Source organism: Polyodon spathula, chromosome 18 (genome assembly GCF_017654505.1).
Source record: "Polyodon spathula isolate WHYD16114869_AA chromosome 18, ASM1765450v1, whole genome shotgun sequence".
In the NCBI taxonomy this organism is placed as follows: Eukaryota; Metazoa; Chordata; class Actinopteri; order Acipenseriformes; family Polyodontidae; genus Polyodon; species Polyodon spathula.
Genome location: NC_054551.1, coordinates 17,520,832 through 17,538,857, shown reverse-complemented (window position 1 = coordinate 17,538,857; position 18,026 = coordinate 17,520,832). Strand labels below are relative to the sequence as shown.

General features: G+C 43.2%; 1 protein-coding gene across 1 annotated transcript in view; it reads left to right on the top strand.

Annotated features, from left to right (window-relative positions):
- acbd6 (acyl-CoA binding domain containing 6) overlaps window positions 1-18,026 on the top strand; it is a 94,811-nt gene that overhangs the window by 14,660 nt on the left and 62,125 nt on the right. Inside the window, exon 4 of the mRNA XM_041278409.1 lies at window positions 11,857-11,939. Within this exon, the coding sequence (XP_041134343.1) occupies window positions 11,857-11,939 (83 nt within the window). The remainder of the gene's footprint in view (window positions 1-11,856; window positions 11,940-18,026) is intronic.

Here is an 18,026-nt window from a genome sequence, read left to right as displayed (position 1 = left end):
TTAACTGTGCCCCTTGATCTGATAAACATTTTCACCATAAGAGGCCTGATTGAGTGTTATTATTATTAGTTTTGTTTTGCAGACACCTTTATCCAAGGTGACTTGCAGAGACTAGGGTGTGTGAACTATGCATTGGCTGCAGAGACACTTGCAATAACGTCTCACCTAAAGACGGAGCACAAGGAGGTTAAGTGACTTGCTCAGGGTCACACAATGAGTCGGTGGTTGAGCCGGGATTTGGGGACCTCCTTGTTATAAGTCCTTTTCTTTAACCACTGGACCACACAGCCTCCTACAACCAACAATTTATACAACCACAGCTGAGAGCTGTATTCTATGATCCTCCCAGTAATATTACATTGCAGATGTTCATTAAAAATGAACCATATTACTCCCACATTTCACCCTATCCTGAGCTGATACGGCGCTACGTCTCGTATTGTGCAAAGGAAGACTTTGTGGATTGCGAAAATGAAAACAGAGACCCAATAAATCCAAGTGCTTAGAAATTGAGTACCTGACCCAGTGCTCTCTCTGTAATTTAGCAAAAGCATAATGGCAGCAGCTGAGGCCTTGAAGCTGAAGTGCAGTAAAAGCAGGGTGGGATTTGAAGGGGTGGGGGATTCCCTGGCTCTAGGTTTTTTTTTGTTTTGTGTTTTTGTTTTTTTTTTTTGTTTTTTTTTTTAATCACTGGCTCTTACTTTCAGTTTTTATCCCCGGCATGGAAAACAGATTGTGCACTACAATATCTTCTGGAAAATGGCATTTATAGAGATGAGATTCATACTCAAATACATTTACAGTATGCTTCATCTCCGCCGACCATCTCTGGAGGACGACTGTCGAATGCAGAGTGGCGACTCAACTCCCAAGTGGTGCAGGCCTTCTGGGAGAGGTTCAGCACCCTGACAGGGGACACTTGCGCCATAAAGGATTCCACTTTATGCCATCGGTGGTGGTTCTTACTGGACCAGCAGAAGAATATAAGCCCCCCATCGAACTGTTGCATGAAGTGGATATGAGGTTCCTAACCTTGAAAACAGTGTTCCTCCTGACAGTTACATCAGCGAAGCGTGAGCGAATGTGTCCAAGAGGCACCTGTTCTTTGCCACCTAAAGGCCACGTGTTGCGCTAAGGTCGAACCCAGCGTTTGTTCTGAAATGTGTCTCAGATTTAGTGAGCACAGGAAGGACTCTGGTGTTCTATGGCGATCATATAAAGAACTGGAGATTGACGGAACCGCTTTTCATCTGCTTCGGATCTAAAGCCAAAGTGAAGATAGTCTCCAGATGTGCAGTTACAGCAGCATGTGGGTCTGCAGGTGTTCCACCCCCCGAGAGAGTGACAGGCCAGTCAACGAGGATCAAAGATCCTGAAGGAACTATCCTGAACGAAGATCCTGAAGGCTGATCTCAAAGTGACTGCAGAGGGGAAGGGCTGACTGTTTGATGGACTTGTTCTGGGCAGGCTCAGAAGAGCTTTGGTATAAGTCGTCAGTGAAAGCGTGGTAACAAGGGTGGTACCATTCATGATGATTGTCGGTTCCCTTTGGAGAACATAGGTTACAATAGTAACCAGCGTTATTCATCGTAGCGTGCTCATTTGTGATTAGTTTTTTAATGACTGGTTTCATGACGCAATGGAAACGTGGCAAATCTGTGGGGCATTAGAATACTATTTATTAGTTTCCTTTGCAGTCTGTTTAGTTAGGGAGCTCCTTTGTGGTGAACGTGCCACTCCTTGTGAGACTGGGAGCCTCAGACCACCAGCAGGTCCCCTTTCCCCTGACAACAGAGGCCCCCAAAGAACCAGACTGCGGCGGGTTCCCCTGCACACAATCACCAGCCTCCTGCTCTCCATCCTTGCTTGTAATTGAGCCTGTCAAATACAATTAGCGTCTGCTACCCGCTCCCCCTCTCTGGGGGCTGGTGCTGCAGTGGCACTGGGACTCCCTCTTTGCGGTTAAAGCCACAGGTTGGATCACTGTCACATTTTTTAAATCAATCCATGCACAAAGATCAGGAGTGCTTTCAATTAAGAAACATTTACTTTCATGTTCTCTGTCTGTTAAAATGTGCTGGTTTGTGGTGCTTAGGATAGGACATTTGTTGCCCAGCTGCTTGCTGGATAGATACATACCCTACGATAAAGGCTGCAAATCTATGCCTAATAGATTAAACATTTTAAACCTTCTTTTGAACAAAAATCTAAAGAACAAATGTAGTTTTTATAGTCATGTTATATTTTCACATGGAGTAGTCAAGATACTACAAATGATGAAACATTCTAAAATCAAAACAAGATCCTGATGAAGTAGTATGATTTCAGTAAAATACTATGACATTTAGGGATATTTTGTTCATTTATCATATAAACCTTTAGCCCTACCTATGATAATTCAACTTGGTACAGAATCAATAGAGCTGTGTTAAAGGCAGACTCTTTCTGTCGGTATAATACATTCAAATTGTATTGAAAGACACTGGAGTCTATTCAATTGATCTAACTGATGGATTTGAATACCATCATCCTTTAAATCATTAAATAGGACCATGTCTAGCATTTTACATATTTTTACGGACTGTTTAATTCCATTGAGTGGACATCACTGTTTTTATTGCACCCCAGCTCCGATTTTAAAGCAAGGTAGCAGTGACCAATAGTGTTTTACTTAAAGCTCAAATTATTCTGTTAAACCAAACCTAAAAAATGTGATGAATCATATGTACCACCCTTGGGCGATGTTGTATGTATCTCTGAAACCAGGTGACACCTCAGCTGAAAATACTCTGACTGCTTGTCATGCTGAAAAACATCTTAATCTTAAACTCAGGTGAAACAGAGGTGATGCTTTTGGGAACACAGAATCAACTAGATAATACATCTGACTTTTATATTTGGTAGTTTTTCCTCTGAGTTGAAGGCTGAAATGAGACGTTTGGGTTTCAGTTTTGATCCAGATCTTGCATTCAAGCTTCTCTTTCGCTGCAGGATGCTGAGAGACTGATGGATGCTTTTATAACATTGAGGATTGATTATTGCAAGGCTCTTTTCTCTGGTATTTAAAGTTGTTTTATCTCGATTGCAGCTTGTGCAAATTGCTACTGCCAGAGTTTTAATTAGAACAAAGCATTCTTACGTAGGCTTACTGTACGATTTAGGATTTATTTTAATGTCCTGCTTTTAACTTTTAAAGCTTTAAATGTTCTTGCACTCCTATATGTAAAAGATTTGCTGACCCCATATGTCCCGAGTCGTTCTGTTAGATCATAGGACAACGTTTTACACAGTAAACTGTGGATAGCTTTAGAATGGAATTGTGGAATGATCTGCTACGATTTGTAAGGGATACAACATTCAAGACTTTGTTGTTTTAATGTTTGTAATTTTAAAGGGGTATTTTATCATTTTTTACTATTTGTCTAAATTGTTTTGTATATTATTAATTTATTATTCTTCATCTGTAAAGCGCTTTGAGGTGATTTATCATGAAAGGTGTTATATAAGAAATAAAGATTGATTAGAAACCAACAAACTGTAAACCCAAACTGGAGTACAGTCAGCACTTGGATAACGGTTACCCGGATACATAAATCCCCACTATATTAGGAGACTGTGTGGTCCAGTGGTTAAAGAAACACACTTGTAATCAGGAGGTCCCCGGTTCAAATCCCAGCTCAGCCACAGTCGTTGTGTGACCCTGAGCACTTAACCTCCTTGTGCTCCGTCTTTCGGGTGAGATAATGTTGTAAGTGATTCTGCAACTGATGCATAGTTCACTTGCCCTAGTCTCATATCTTGTAAAGCACTTTGTGATGGTGGTCCACTATGAAAGGCGCTATATAAAATAAAGATTATTATTATTATATACATGTAACAGATGAACGCACGTACCAGTCGTGTGCCAAATCAGTTTGTTTTTATGTGCAGTTAAACAGCACTTCCTCCAGTTTCATCTGAAGGAAATTAGCCAAAACAAAGCGAACGAGACAAGCTAGGGTAATGTAACAGTTAATCATTAAAGAGTTTTAGATACTGTGATGTTGTTTTTTTTTTTTTTTTTTTTAAATATGTGACATTAGGACCTTATTGAACAATATATTCTACAATTTTGAATACTGACTTTGGATACTGTTAATTCTGGAAACTGGTGTGTGTGTGTGTTTTTTTTCTCTTTGTTTGTTTTTGTTTTAATCTTTTGCAAAATTGCAATACCTTTTATGTTGTATACAGTTCTGTGCATGGGCAACATTTTGATTTCATTTTGCTGTTGGATCATTAATGGGGAATTTTACATACTGCTACAATACATACCAGATTTAAAAGTATGTACTGTATTACAGTCCCCGTGTTGTCTCTTTTGCAAGTGATATTTTCAGAATAATATTGTTCTGAATTAAAATACTTGTTGTCATTTTGATATTGTATCTTTTCCCTGAAAAAACAGACAAGGATTGGAACGGGCCAAAATGAAATAATCAGATATGCATCACACACGTTTAACCGTCACTGAAGTTTAAAAATGTTATAGGGTCGGATGTGTGAGTGCTGACTGTAATAAAATACAGTAGTAAGATATTTTTGTACATGGTCCACAAGTCTTGAAATTGTGGAAAAAAGAAACACATTTTTCAAACCTGAAGATACTCCCCAAAGCACCTGTACCACAGAATCATGGCAGAACACTCGTGGTACAGCTTTTTTTACTTGGACATGTGGAGAGTGTGGCCTTCTTAGTGCAGAGGTTGACAGTTTAAGAACCCGTGTTTTGGTGTTTGCCTCTCTGCTTACAAGGTCCACACAGGGGAGGCACTGGTGTCTGAGTTGAGAAGACACATGAGCATAAAAAGCTGCCTACATGGGACAAGTACAAGTATTAGCACATGCTATAAATTCGCTTCATTGCATTGGTTTGTATGGAAACAAAAAACCAGTAAAAAGCAACGTTTCTGTAATTAATTTCCACATCTTTTGAGACGAAACAGATTACAAAGCTAAATGTGTCTTTGTACGGATATTGTACTGTACAGAATTGTGGAACAGTTTTGCCTATAGATGGCTTCTGTTGCTGTTGTGGTTGAAGACAGATAGATAGATAGATAGATAGATAGATAGATAGATAGATGCGCACACACACACACACAGTGCCTTGCAAAAGTATTCAGACCCCTGACCAATTCTCTCATATTACCGAATTACAAATGGTACATTGAAATTTCGTTCGTGCATAGATTAGGGAAAGGGTACAAAATAATATCCAAGTGTTTCGATATCCCAGTGAGCACAGTTGGATCAATAATCAGGAAGTGGAAGCTGCATCACACCACCCAGGCACTGCCAAGAAAAGGCCGTCCCTCAAAACTCAGCGCTCAAACAAGAAGGATACTTGTGAGAGAAGCCACAGAGAGGACCCACAATCACTTTGAAGAAGCTACAGAGTTCAGTGGCTGGGAGTGGAGTAATGGTGTAGCAGTCAACCATATCAAGAGCTCTGCATAACACTGGCCTGTATGGGAGGGTGGCAAGAACGAAGCCGTTACTCAAAAAGTACCATCTGAAAGCACATCTGGAGTTTGCCAAAAAGCATGAGAGTGACCCAGCTGCGATGTGGGAAAAGGTTTTATGGTCAGATGAGACCAAGATGGAGCTTTTTGGCCAAAACTCAAAGCGCTATGTGTGGCACAAACCTAACACTGCCCATGCCTCAAGACACACCATTCCTACAGTGAGTGAAGTATGGTGGTGGCAGCATCATGCTGAGGGGATGCTTCTCATCAGCAGGGATTGGGCATCTTGTTACAATTGAAGGAAGAATGGATGGAGCAAAATACAGGAAATACTGCAAGCGAATCTGCTTCAGTCTGCTAAAAAACTGAAGCTTGGGAGGAAATTCACCTTTCAGCAGGACAATGATCCCAAGCACAAGGCCAAAGCAACATTGGAGTGGCTCAAGAACAAAAAGGTTAATGTCCTACAGTGGCCCAGTCAAAGTCCTGATCTCAATCCCACTGAGAATCTGTGACACTATTTGAAAATTGCGGTCCACAAGCGTCGTCAAACCAACCTGAACAACCTGGAGCAAAATCACTCTGACAGTGTGCAAAGCTGGTACATACTTACCCCAAAAGACTTCAAGCTGTTATTGTAGCGAAAGGTGGCTCTACCAAATATTAATGTGTGGGGGTTGAATACTTATGCAAGCAAGGTATTTCAGTTTTTTATTTCTCTTAAAAATATTTCCCAACATAAAACCAATGTCACCTTACAATAATTGATTTTGAGTTTAAGTGTTTTAAAAAAAAAAAAAAAATCGAATAGAATGAAATTTCAATGTACCACTTGTAATTCAGTAATATGAGTGAATTGGTCAGGGGTCTGAATACTTTTGCAAGGCACTGTGTGTGTGTGTGTGTGTGTGTGTATGTATATATAATATAATATTATATATATATATATAGTATATATATAATACCTATATATATATATATATATATTATAAATAATATATATATAAATATATATATTATATATATATATAGATATATATATATATATACAATATATAATATATATATTTATTATATGATATATATATATATATATATATATATATATAGATATATATATATTACAAAGGTCAAAGAGTTTCTATAGGAGTATGATAACATGACATCTAGAAGCAAAAGTACATCTCAGGTGTTTAACATTGTTTAATAATGATCAACTGAATTTATTATTTATTAGGTCTGGCTTTAAGACTTTTTGATGATATGTTGTAAACACTTGTTGCTAATTGATTTAGCACTTAAACAAATGCACTGGATTTTGTGAAATATAAAGCTATAAGCCCTAAGTAATAATGTTTGGGATAGCATTGCCCCAGTTTGTAAAAATCCTTTACCTATTTTTAAAGAGGAGACGATTAGGTATGCAGGTATACCTGGATAATTGGAGAGTGGGATTAAATGACAAAGCCCCATCGCTAGTGGCTCTGGTTTTACTGGAAAATGGAAACATTGGATAGAATTGCACCTGAGAGAGAGCTTGATCATTAAAATCACTTTAAAGAGGACATGATGCTGTAGAAGAAGGGGATTGATCTTTTTTAGACCCCTTTTATTAGGTCTGCAGTGTAGAAAGATTTGAAATATATTTTTCCAGTGTCTGATTGAAACAGCTTTCTGTCCTTAAGGATTAGGCAGAGGAGAACATGTCTTCCTTACAGAGAGTTTCCTTCGCCGGCGTCCCTGTGTTTGCACTTGTTTAGTAAAGTCAGAAGCCTTGTTGTCATGCATGCTTGGGCTTGCTTTGATTTGGAGCAGCGCTTTGGAGTCGCTCATCCAGTAAATGATACATCATTATAATAACGGCTGCTCTCACCTGAGACCTCCGAGACGCTAACAGATGACATTTATACAGTTGCAGCAGCCTTGGGAGTAGCAGAGTGGAAAGAGCTGGTGCAATTGAAACATTTGCGATCAGCTGGCCACAAAATAATATGGAAATATAAACAGATTGTTTATTTATTCATGTAAAGCGATTCAAAATGCTTTTTACATTTCTTGTTTTACCCAAGATGCCCCACAAGTACAGTAGCACTTAAAATAGTAAGTAGCTTTAAATGTCCTTTTATAGCTTGTTCCCCTTCTGCTTTTTGATTGCAACTATTCTGAGTAGTTCAGGTTTCTGCTGCTCCTCCAATATTGTGTTTGTACCATTTCTCTCAACCTGCCTTTATTTGGCTCGTCTGGAGAATCCTACACTGCTTTGCAAAAGTCTTAGACATGTTGCAGTTTTCTACTCTGAATTATGACCGTCGACAATTTAGTCAAAGCCCCTGCTAGTGGTTTTCTACTAAAACAACTTAACAGCTTAGTTTGGGTGAGAATAGCTCGCTTCACTCGATTTTCAAAGTGTGGTATCCAAAACATAATCAACAAAAACAGAGAAACATCATCTGTAATTTACAAACACAGGACTGGAAGACCCAAAAAGCTGTCTAACAAGGATGAGCAATACTTTAAGATAATATCCTTAAGGAATAGAAAGAAGACAAGCGTTGAATTGACAACAGAACTGGCAGAAGGCTCAGGTGTCATTGTCCAACTTTTACACGTCTGTCCAAAGCACTTTTGATCATTGTTCCACAGTCCAATTTCTGTGTTCTTGGTCATATTCTAGCCTTTTAGTCTTGTTTCCCTTTCTTAACAGAGGTATTCTTACTGCAACACATCCTTTAAGTCCTGATTTCAAGAGTGACCCTCGTACTGTTGATGGATGGACAACATCACCTGAGCCTTCTGCCAGTTCTGTTGTCATTTCGATTCTTGTCGTCTTTCTATTCTTTTAAGACATTTTTTCAAATATTGCTCATCCTTGTTATACAGCTTTTTGGGTCTTCCGGTCATCAGTTTGTCAGTTACAAATTATGTTTCTCTGTTTTTGTTGATTGTGCTTCAGATACCACACTTTGAAAATCAAGTGAAGCAAGCTATTTTCACCCAAACTAAGCTGTATTAATAACAAAGTTGTTATAATAGTAGAAAGACAGTAGTGGAGGCTTTGAGTAAATTGTTGATGTTCATAATGCATCAGAGTAGAAAAATGCAACATGTCGAAGGCTTTTGCACAGCAGCGTATGTACCAGGAGTGAACAGCCTTTGCATTCCATTCAAATCATGTGACTATGTGACCCTTCAGCTCTTGTGAGCCCCTTACTCAACAGGTACATGTCTACAGACTGAAAGAAAATAGGTGGGGCTGGAAGAGTTGAAAGGTCACTTTGTCACAAGTGTTAAAGTATTACAGAACACCCTGCAAAGTTTACAAGAAACGCATTACATTAGTGTGGCAGGACAGCACTGTGGCCCAAGCTGTTACCAGCTGGAAGGAGACTGGGCGGTTGGAAAGCTGCATTTTTAAGCACTAGAGTGCACGTTTATTAATGAAACGCAAATAAAACAGGAACAAACAAACTGGGCACAAGGGCCAAAATAGAATTTAAACATAAAACTCAACAGTAAGGACTATAGGTGCAAAACTTACAAAGGCAAGGCTGGGCAACACCTTTACTGGCTTTTCTCCTTAAACCACCACCCAACAAAGGGTTTTTCCTTCCTTTTTATATACATGTGGCCAGTCCCAAGTTAGCATTGAATTTCCTAATTAGGGAAGTGCCACATTCCAGCTGTGAGCATTACAAACTGACATTCACACAAACCTATTTACACTGGCAGGGCTTCCACCCTGCCACACTTACCTTTGTTGTGTCCGGTATTTTCTGTATCACAGTATTATATGTTTGAACATATTGGCGACTCTTTTTACATTTTGAATCCCACGTAAACCGGGCAACCAATATATTTCTGAACAATATATTCTCAATATTTACATTTAGAGAAAAATGATAAGTGTTGGAGCAACAGAACCCATAAAGATGGCAAACGATAAAAAATTGTAGATAAAATGGCATTGTAAGCTACAAAATTGTTTTCTGCATAGTTACTTCCAATACTGGTACCACGTTCAAAGCAAGCCACACGGTGTACATCACATACCCCACCCCCAAAGCACCGTCTGCTTAAAGGGGGTTAGGCAGTGTAGAGGGCCAATTCATTAGCCTCTCGGGCCAAGTGAAATCAACTCCTACACCGCGGACATTAGAATGTTTTTCCTTTCCGAATTGAAATGTCCTTGATTGGATGAATTGTTTTATTTATTTCATTTTTTATATAAATTGTACACAAGATGAAAATACAGCCCCTTATTCTTCTTGCGTTCTGGGTGATTTGATATCGCGCCAATCTCGATGATATTCAAAAGGGAAGGTGGCAGTACAAGAAGAGTACACTGTAATTGGTTCAAATTGAAGTTTAAAGCTGTTTTTTTAATGTCTGAAAGTGCAGCTCTGTTTCGTGTAATGAAATCCTGTCTCCTACTGCTGCTGCCAGTGAAAACCACCTGACAATGTGTCTGTCACTGCACATTTCCCAATAGCCAGGGCACATGACACAGCCTTTATTGCTCACAGCAATTTAAAAAAATGCACACTGACATGGCTGAAACAGCACAAAATACACACAGAAGGGGACAAAAACAGAAGCGATTGTGTTTGTGAAAACAAAGCCCCGCATTTCCATTACAATTGCATCTTTTTGCTACTATTTCGAATGTATTGTTAAGATAGAACTGGGGCTCAAACTCTATTTCCTTGATAGACAGACAGGCAGAGCCTAAACAAAGGAGGTGCACCAGCGTCATTGACTAGCCATGCTGCACAATTCAATTATACTGTTGAAGGGAGCTGTTTTGTCAAGTAACATTGGAAAGCTTGTAGCCCCGTGTCTGATCATTTAAAAAAGGTAAATACATGTATCATTTACAGTAGTTAAGAAACTTAGTGAGGACATTTTTCAGCTACTTACTGAGAGTATCAGAATCTGGGCATGTATTGAGGCTTCTGTTGGTAGATACGTATCGTGGTTCTCCCCAAGAGTTCAGTACAGCCGGGCGGCAGAACATTATAGCCAGGAGCACTTTTAACGGAAAAATAAACTTGCCTTACCTTAAATACATAAGACAAAATAATTAAAATAATGTGTTGTCTTTCGTTGACTATATCTGATTGCTCTTTTTCATTACTGTTTATTATGGTAAATTACCGTGCTTATTTAGGCTCTCTGCGATTTGACTGGGGATAAGATAACGTAGGGTTATTGGAGCACACACAAAAAAAAAAGGTAACCTTTTCACTTCCTTTTTAGCTTAATTATTGAGCTTATTGTTTCATTTAAATTGTTTTCTTTATTTTAAGTTTTCAGTCTATTTTAGTTTTTTGCTTGTCTACATTTTTTAAATGCAAACTTAATTTTAACCTTTTTTTTCGCACATGTTTCGTCACCATCATGAAACTGGAGAGTGTGTTAATCCGGCACCACTGCACTTAGGCATTTGTATGTCAGCTGACAAGTGTTCAGCTGATACCGCATCACGCCCGTCTTCTTAAAGGCATACAGCCTCTATATATGAACCCCCAATATCTCTCACAAGCACCTGGGTACATTACGATATCACAACAAAAGGAATATGCCTTTTTTTTTTTGGTGCTTGTGTATGGCTAATATGTACTATATATCACCTTCAGTACAATTTGACCAAAAATGGACTGAATGATAATGAAAATAATATTTTTTAATAAAGTAGCTGGCGCAGATGTAGTATTAGGCAGTGGATTGCACTGATCACTGGCTTATTTTGAAAACCCTGCATTCATTGTCGCTATTTTTGCTTTGAAAATAATTGGTTATTTTTAAGTCATTTTTAACGTTTTAGCCTCTCAAAGTGCTTAACACAGAAAACCCGCCCCTTCAACTCTGATTGGTTAAATGTTGTGTCAAGATGTAACAAAGCTGTCATGTGGTTCCAAATTTTTTTTTTTCACCCAGCAACGCACAAGTGATCTAGTCTACTAGAAGCACAATCAATCCTTGTTGTTAAAAGCACAGTAGCATGTACAAGACTGGTGGATTGGGTTTTTTCAGCCGAGCGGCGACAGCCACTTTGCCGGGCGGCCCACCCAGCTGAAAAGGTCAGGGAGAACCATGCGTTTTGTCCCAATGACATTTTAACATGTATCTACAGGACTGCTTATCAAATTGTGGTTGATTTTGATAGACATTCTTCATGGTTTTTGAGAGAGTCTGTACATCCACTCACAATTACATTTCTAAATGTTCATACTATGGATGTAGTTGATCTGCTTTTTAATTACACTGATGTCTCTATGATTGTATTTACAGTTGCCAGGGGGAAATGCATCCTACTGACAGTCTTATTTTTGCATTGCCTTTATTGTAGCTGTCTGGTAAAAAGGGGAAAGAACAGAAAGTTGGGTTCGGAGGACCAGTAGTCAGCTCTCTCTATCAAGAAGAGATGATCAGGTAATTTGTCCAGTACTCTTTATTTAATGTATAACACTGCAGTAAAACAAAAAAGCACCATTAATTATCTGAATAGGAAATCGAAAGACAAATTATAAATGTTTCCACAATTCTGATATGAAGTTTTGGTTTCTACAGTTGCTACCAGCATTGTAATGATGTGCTTCAAATCAATTCTGATTAGCAGGGGTTGGGTTAGCACTTCAGATTAGCAGGGTTTGGGTTAGCGCTTCAGATTAGCAGGGTTTGGGTTAGCGCTTCAGATCAATTCAGATTGCAGTACAGTATAACCTTGATACGTGCATAAAGCACATGAGTAATAATCTTTCTTCCTATATCATTGGTTATGTACTTGGATTTAAGTGATCAGAATTTGATAGCCCTGTTTCTGAAACTGAAGATACAAACCCAGCACTAATACTGACAATCCTGTGCGTCCGTTAAGATTATATCAGTCGCAGTAGACTCTTATCAGTTTGCTGATTTCATCATAATCTGTACTAAAAATGCAGTGATGTTTTTTATACATATACTTCATCAAAAAAGAACCATTAATTATCTGAATAGGAAATTCAAAGACAAACTATACATGTTTCCACAATTCTGATAGGAAGTTTTGGTTTCTACAGTTGCTACCGGCATTGTAATGATGTGCTTCAATTCTGATTAGCAGGGTTTGGGTTAGTGTTTCAGATTAGCAGGGTTTGGATTAGTGCTTCAAATCAATTCAGATTAGCAGGGTTTGGGTTAGCACTTCAGATCAGTTCAGATTAGCAGGGTTTGGGATAGCACTTCACATTAGCAGGGTTTGGGTTAGTGCTTCAGATCAATTCAGATTAGCAGGGTTTGGGTTAGCAGTTCGGATTAGCAGGGTTTGGGATAGTGCTTCAGATCAATTCAAATTAGCAGGGTTTGGGTTAGCGCTTCAAATCAATTCAGATTAGTATGGTTTGGGTTAATGCTTCAAACCAATTTAGATTATCGGGGTTTGGGTTAGTGCTTTTGATTTTAGCAGGGTTTGGGTTAGTGCTTCGGATCAATTCTGATTAGCAGGTTCAGATCGTTTTTGGTTAGTGAACCTCTACTGTATGTAGGTGTGTGGAAGGGGTGCGGATAATTCACTGACTAGGAGACAGACAGGTGTACTTGAAAACACCACACAGGTGCCCAGTTTTATTTTCAAACAGTTCTTGCTTTTTCCGGCGATTCAACGATGATAGACAGCACCACGGAAATACCACAGCTGGTACGTGAACAGCAAGTGCACTCGCAGGTGCTCAAAGAAATAATAATGAAAACAGAAGGCGAAAAGAACAATGGAAAATAAAACAGTAATAAAACTACAAATAAAAGGTGCTGCACTCGGCAGCGTTATCCCGGTCGCCGCTACCCGCACGACCTGGATCACCGTCCTACTCTGTAGGCTAACTAGCCTGCTCTTTTACAATACGCCGGGGTCTGCCCAAGGGTTCCCCGCTCTCTCTGTCTCTCTGTGAAACTCTCTTTGTTTCGCCTGATTCCCGGTCCTGGATCAGAGCTTCCGCACTCTCGGTGCATCTAAGTGGGCAGACCTGAGGAAACAACGGAGCGTTAATTTATAGGGCTAACAATCCCTCCCAGGACGCGCCTCTCAGCCATTCAGAGAGGGGGAAAGTCTACACACCCACTTCCCCACTTTCCCATGTCACTGCCATGACTCGCAGGCGGTTGTTGGACGACTGCCGCCCTCTTCCTGCAGCCCGTGAACACGCCAGCAGAGTCAGCACAGATCTCTCCCTGTTACATATCCTTCCCCTCAGAATGACACCACCGGTTCATTCGAAAATCTTACACCCCCATGCCTTCCCGAGAGAAAAAGTCTGCGTTTTGATGCAGCTTTCCTGCTTGGTGGACTACCCTGAAGGCATAGGGCTGCAAGGCCAAGTACCACCGTGTGATTCTGGCGTTGCTATCTTTCATCCGGTGAAGCCATGCTAAGGGGGCATGATCTGTAACCAGGGTGAAGTGTCGCCCCAGGAGGTAGTACCGGAGTGACTCGACTGCCCATTTTACTGCAAGACACTTCTCAATGGTGCTATAATTTTTCTCAAGGGGAAGGAGCTTCCTGCTGATATACAGGACTGGGTGCTCGCTTCCCCGAACCTCCTGCGACAACACTGCCCCGAGACCTGTCTCCGACGCATCCGTCTGCAGGGTGAACCTCTTACCAAAATCCAGGCTGCATAGTACTGGCTTACTACACAGCCTCCGCTTCAAGGCGAGAAAGGCCCTCTGGCACGACTCCGTCCACTGAACCGTATTTGGGGCAGCCTTGCGGGTGAGGTCTGTCAAGGGAGCAGCAAGCGTAGCGAAACTCGGGATGAACTTTCTATAGTAGCCCGCTAGTCCCAAGAAAGAGCGCACGTGGGTTTTGGTTGTAGGAACCGGCCAGTCAGCCAAGGCTTTCACCTTAGCAACTAGCGGTCTGATCTGGCCGCCCCTGGCCGCCCCCTACTCCAACTCACTCTTCCCAATGGCACACTTTGGGTTAGTAGTGAGCCCCGCCTCCCTCAAGGATTGCAGCACCGCCGCTACCTTACACAGATGACTCGGCCAATCCTCACTGTGGATAACCACGTCATCTATGTAAGCAGCGGCGTACTGCTGATGGGGCCGCAAGATGAGATCCATCATCCGCTGGAAAGTGGCGGGTGCTCCGTGCAACCCAAAGGGCATGGTCCTGAATTGGTACAACCCGAAGGGAGTCGAAAACGCCGTCCTCTCTCTAGATTCCGGGGTCAGGGGTATCTGCCAGTACCCCTTCGTTAAATCCAGTGTCGTCATAAAATGAGCCGTGCCTAGACGCTCCAGCAACTCATCTACTCGGGGCATTGGATAAGCGTCAAATTTCGATTTCTCATTGATTCGTCTGAAATCAATGCAAAATCGAGTTGACCCGTCTGGCTTATCGACTAACACGACCGGACTGTTCCAGTCACTTTGGGACTCTTCTATTACCCCCAGTCTCAGCATTTCGTCAATTTCCGCTTTTATTACCTGTCTTTTACGCTCAGGTATACGGTACAGCCTCTGGCGAACTAGCGCCCCCGGCTCAATATCAATGTGTTGATGGGCTACTCGAGTCTGCCCCGGGACTGAAGAGAACACGTCAGGAAACTCCGCCACCAGACCGTGAGCCTGACATTTCTGCGTTGGTGTCAGATTCTCAGCAATCTGTACCGATCCTTTTCTTGCCAACACAGAAAGATCAGGTCCCAGGTCCGTGACGTCATCTGCAGGCGCCACTAACAACGCCTCTGGTTGTAACCAAGGCTTTAAGAGATTGATATGGTAAATGTGTTTCTCTGTCCGTCGCTCCGGCTGGCAGATCTCATAGTCCACCTTCCCAACCTGGCGTGTAACCTCAAAGGGTCCTTGCCACTTAGCCAAGAGTTTCGACTCAGAACTGGGTAATAAGAGAAGTACCTTATCCCCCGGCTGAAATGTGCGCAACCGGGCTCCTCGGTTATATTGTGTCTCCTGTCTGTGCTGCGCCTGCTGCAAATTGTCATGCGCCCATTTCCCCACAGACTCAAGACGTTTGCGCAGGTCCAACACATACCGGACGGTATTGGTCGAATTGTCCTGCTGCTCCTCCCACATCTCTCTGACCAGATCGAGCACGCCCCGGGGTCTCCGCCCATACAACAGCTCGAATGGTGAAAACCCCGTAGAAGCCTGGGGAACCTCTCTGATCGCAAAGAGAAGGGGAGGAATCAGCTGGTCCCAGTAACGCACATCACTACGAATAAATCTGCGCAACATGTTCTTAAGGGTCTTATTAAAGCGTTCCACCAAACCGTCGGTCTGAGGATGAAACACTGAGGTCCTAATGGTCTTAATTCCCAAAAGCTTACATGTTCCGCGGATTAGCCGGGACATAAAATTGGTGCCTTGATCGGTTAGTATCTCCTTGGGAATCCCCACCCGGGAGAAAACCTTCACAAGCTCGTTGGCAACAGACTTAGCGGACATAGATCGGAGGGGAATTGCCTCTGGATAACGCGTAGCGTAATCCAGAATGACAAGTAGGTGGGTGTATCCTGCCGCACTCCTTTCTAGTGGCCCAACTATGTCCATCCCAATACGCTCAAACGGAGCTTCCACTAGGGGCAAAGGCACCAGTGGGGCTCGTGGAACGGCTCTAGGGCTGGCCTTCTGACATTCCCCACAACGCTCACAAAACCGCTTAACATCGCCATCCAGCCCCAGCCAGAAGAACCGTGACACAAGCCTTGCTTTAGTTTTATCCCTTCCCAAATGACCAGACAGGGGAATAGCGTGAGCCAGCTGCAACAAATCCTCCTTAAAGGGCTGAGGAATGAGCAACTGATGACGCACTTCACCGGTCTGGGGTAATTTATCAACACGGTACAGTAGGTCTCGATCAATTTCAAAGTGGGGGTACGTGGCGGCGCGTCTGGGCTCGACCACCCGACCATTAACCACCGCTGCTTGGTCAAAGAGCCTGCCCAGCACGTCGTCACGCCCTTGCTCGAGTCGGAAGTCACGGGAGCGAGCTAAGAAATCAGCTCCCATGGCTTCCAACTCGGGGTCAGGTCGGTCCCGAGCAGAGGCAGCCGAGCCAGACCCCTGCGCTGGCTCCGCGACCTCCCCCCCGGACTCTTCACCAACCGCCCCCACCTGAAACTTCTCCGACTCCCTCCATTGCCAGCCCTCATTCTTAGCGATCCGGCGCTCCCATTTAGTTTTACAGGGTTTAAATCTATAGCAAAACCATTCTGGATCGCGAAAGGGAAAAATCTCTCCAATTACTTCCTCTTTCTTAGCCAATAAAGAAGACGGGGCTGTCAGAGCAGCCAACCAATCTTTAAACTGCTCACAGTCCCGTCCCAGAACTACTGGTACCGGCAATCGAGGACATAATCCTACCTGCACCTGCGTCACCTGCTGGCCAATAGTCATACACACATTGATCTTGGGATAAGAGAGGACATCCCCATGAATACATTTAATATGCACCCGTCCCAATATGCGTTTATGCCCCGGTGAGATTAGGCTCTCCTGTACCAGAGACTGACTACACCCTGAGTCCAGGAGAGCCTGGGTTTTTGTACCATCCACTGTCACAGGAATAACAAAACCCGTGTGCTGAAGTGACTGAGGTAATTGAACGCGCCTACCTGGTCGGCTGAGGTCACACTCCATCACGGGGCAGTCCCGGGAGAGGTGGCCCACCTCCCTGCACGTCCAACACCTCGGTGGGCTGGTTTCTCTCCCCGAAGTTTTGGAAAGAGGGGGAAACACTGGAGCCATAAAAGGGGCTCGCCGATAAGGCGTCCGCGCGAGACCCCGGTCCGACACTGCAGCAGCCCGTGGGTATCCCCACTCTGCCCCAGTTCCCGGGCCGGGAGCTCCTGCCGACACCCCCCGACCAAATCCTGGACTACCCCTTCCCCCCAGTCCCTTCGCCCTTTCCGGGGCCAGTTGAGGGGACGATCCAGTAGCCGCACTCCTCCCGGGCAGTTTCGCAGGCGTTGGCTCCGCTGCCTGGTACTGCTCGGCAAGTTCGACCGCCCGGTCCAGCGCGTCTGGTGCCTGCCGCTGGACTCACAGCCGAGGTTCCGGGGCTAGACACTCCAGGAAGCGCTCCACCACGATCATCTCCACCACCCTGGCTTTGGTGTTCAAATCTGGATTTAACCAACCCATGGCGTAATCCTTCAGACGGTGGGCGATGGCTCGTGGGTGCTCCCCTGCCGCAAACTGCTCCTCCCGGAATTTCTTCCGGTAGCCCTCCGGTGTAGCCCCCACACGATTTAGGATGGCTGCCTTCAGCCGGGGGTAATCCAGCATGTGCTCCGGGGACCGCGTCCTCGCAGCTGCTTGAGCCTCCCCGGTGAGTTGGGGCAACACATAGCTAGCCAACTGGGTTTGGGGCCACCCGGCCGAGATCGCCATAGCCTCGAACACCTCCAGGTAGGCGTCCGGTCGATCCTCGGCCGTCATTTTGGTGGGTCTCTGGATGGCATGGTCTGGAGCTGCGGGTCTAGCCGCCCCCTGCACTGCTGCGGTGAGCGTCTGGCG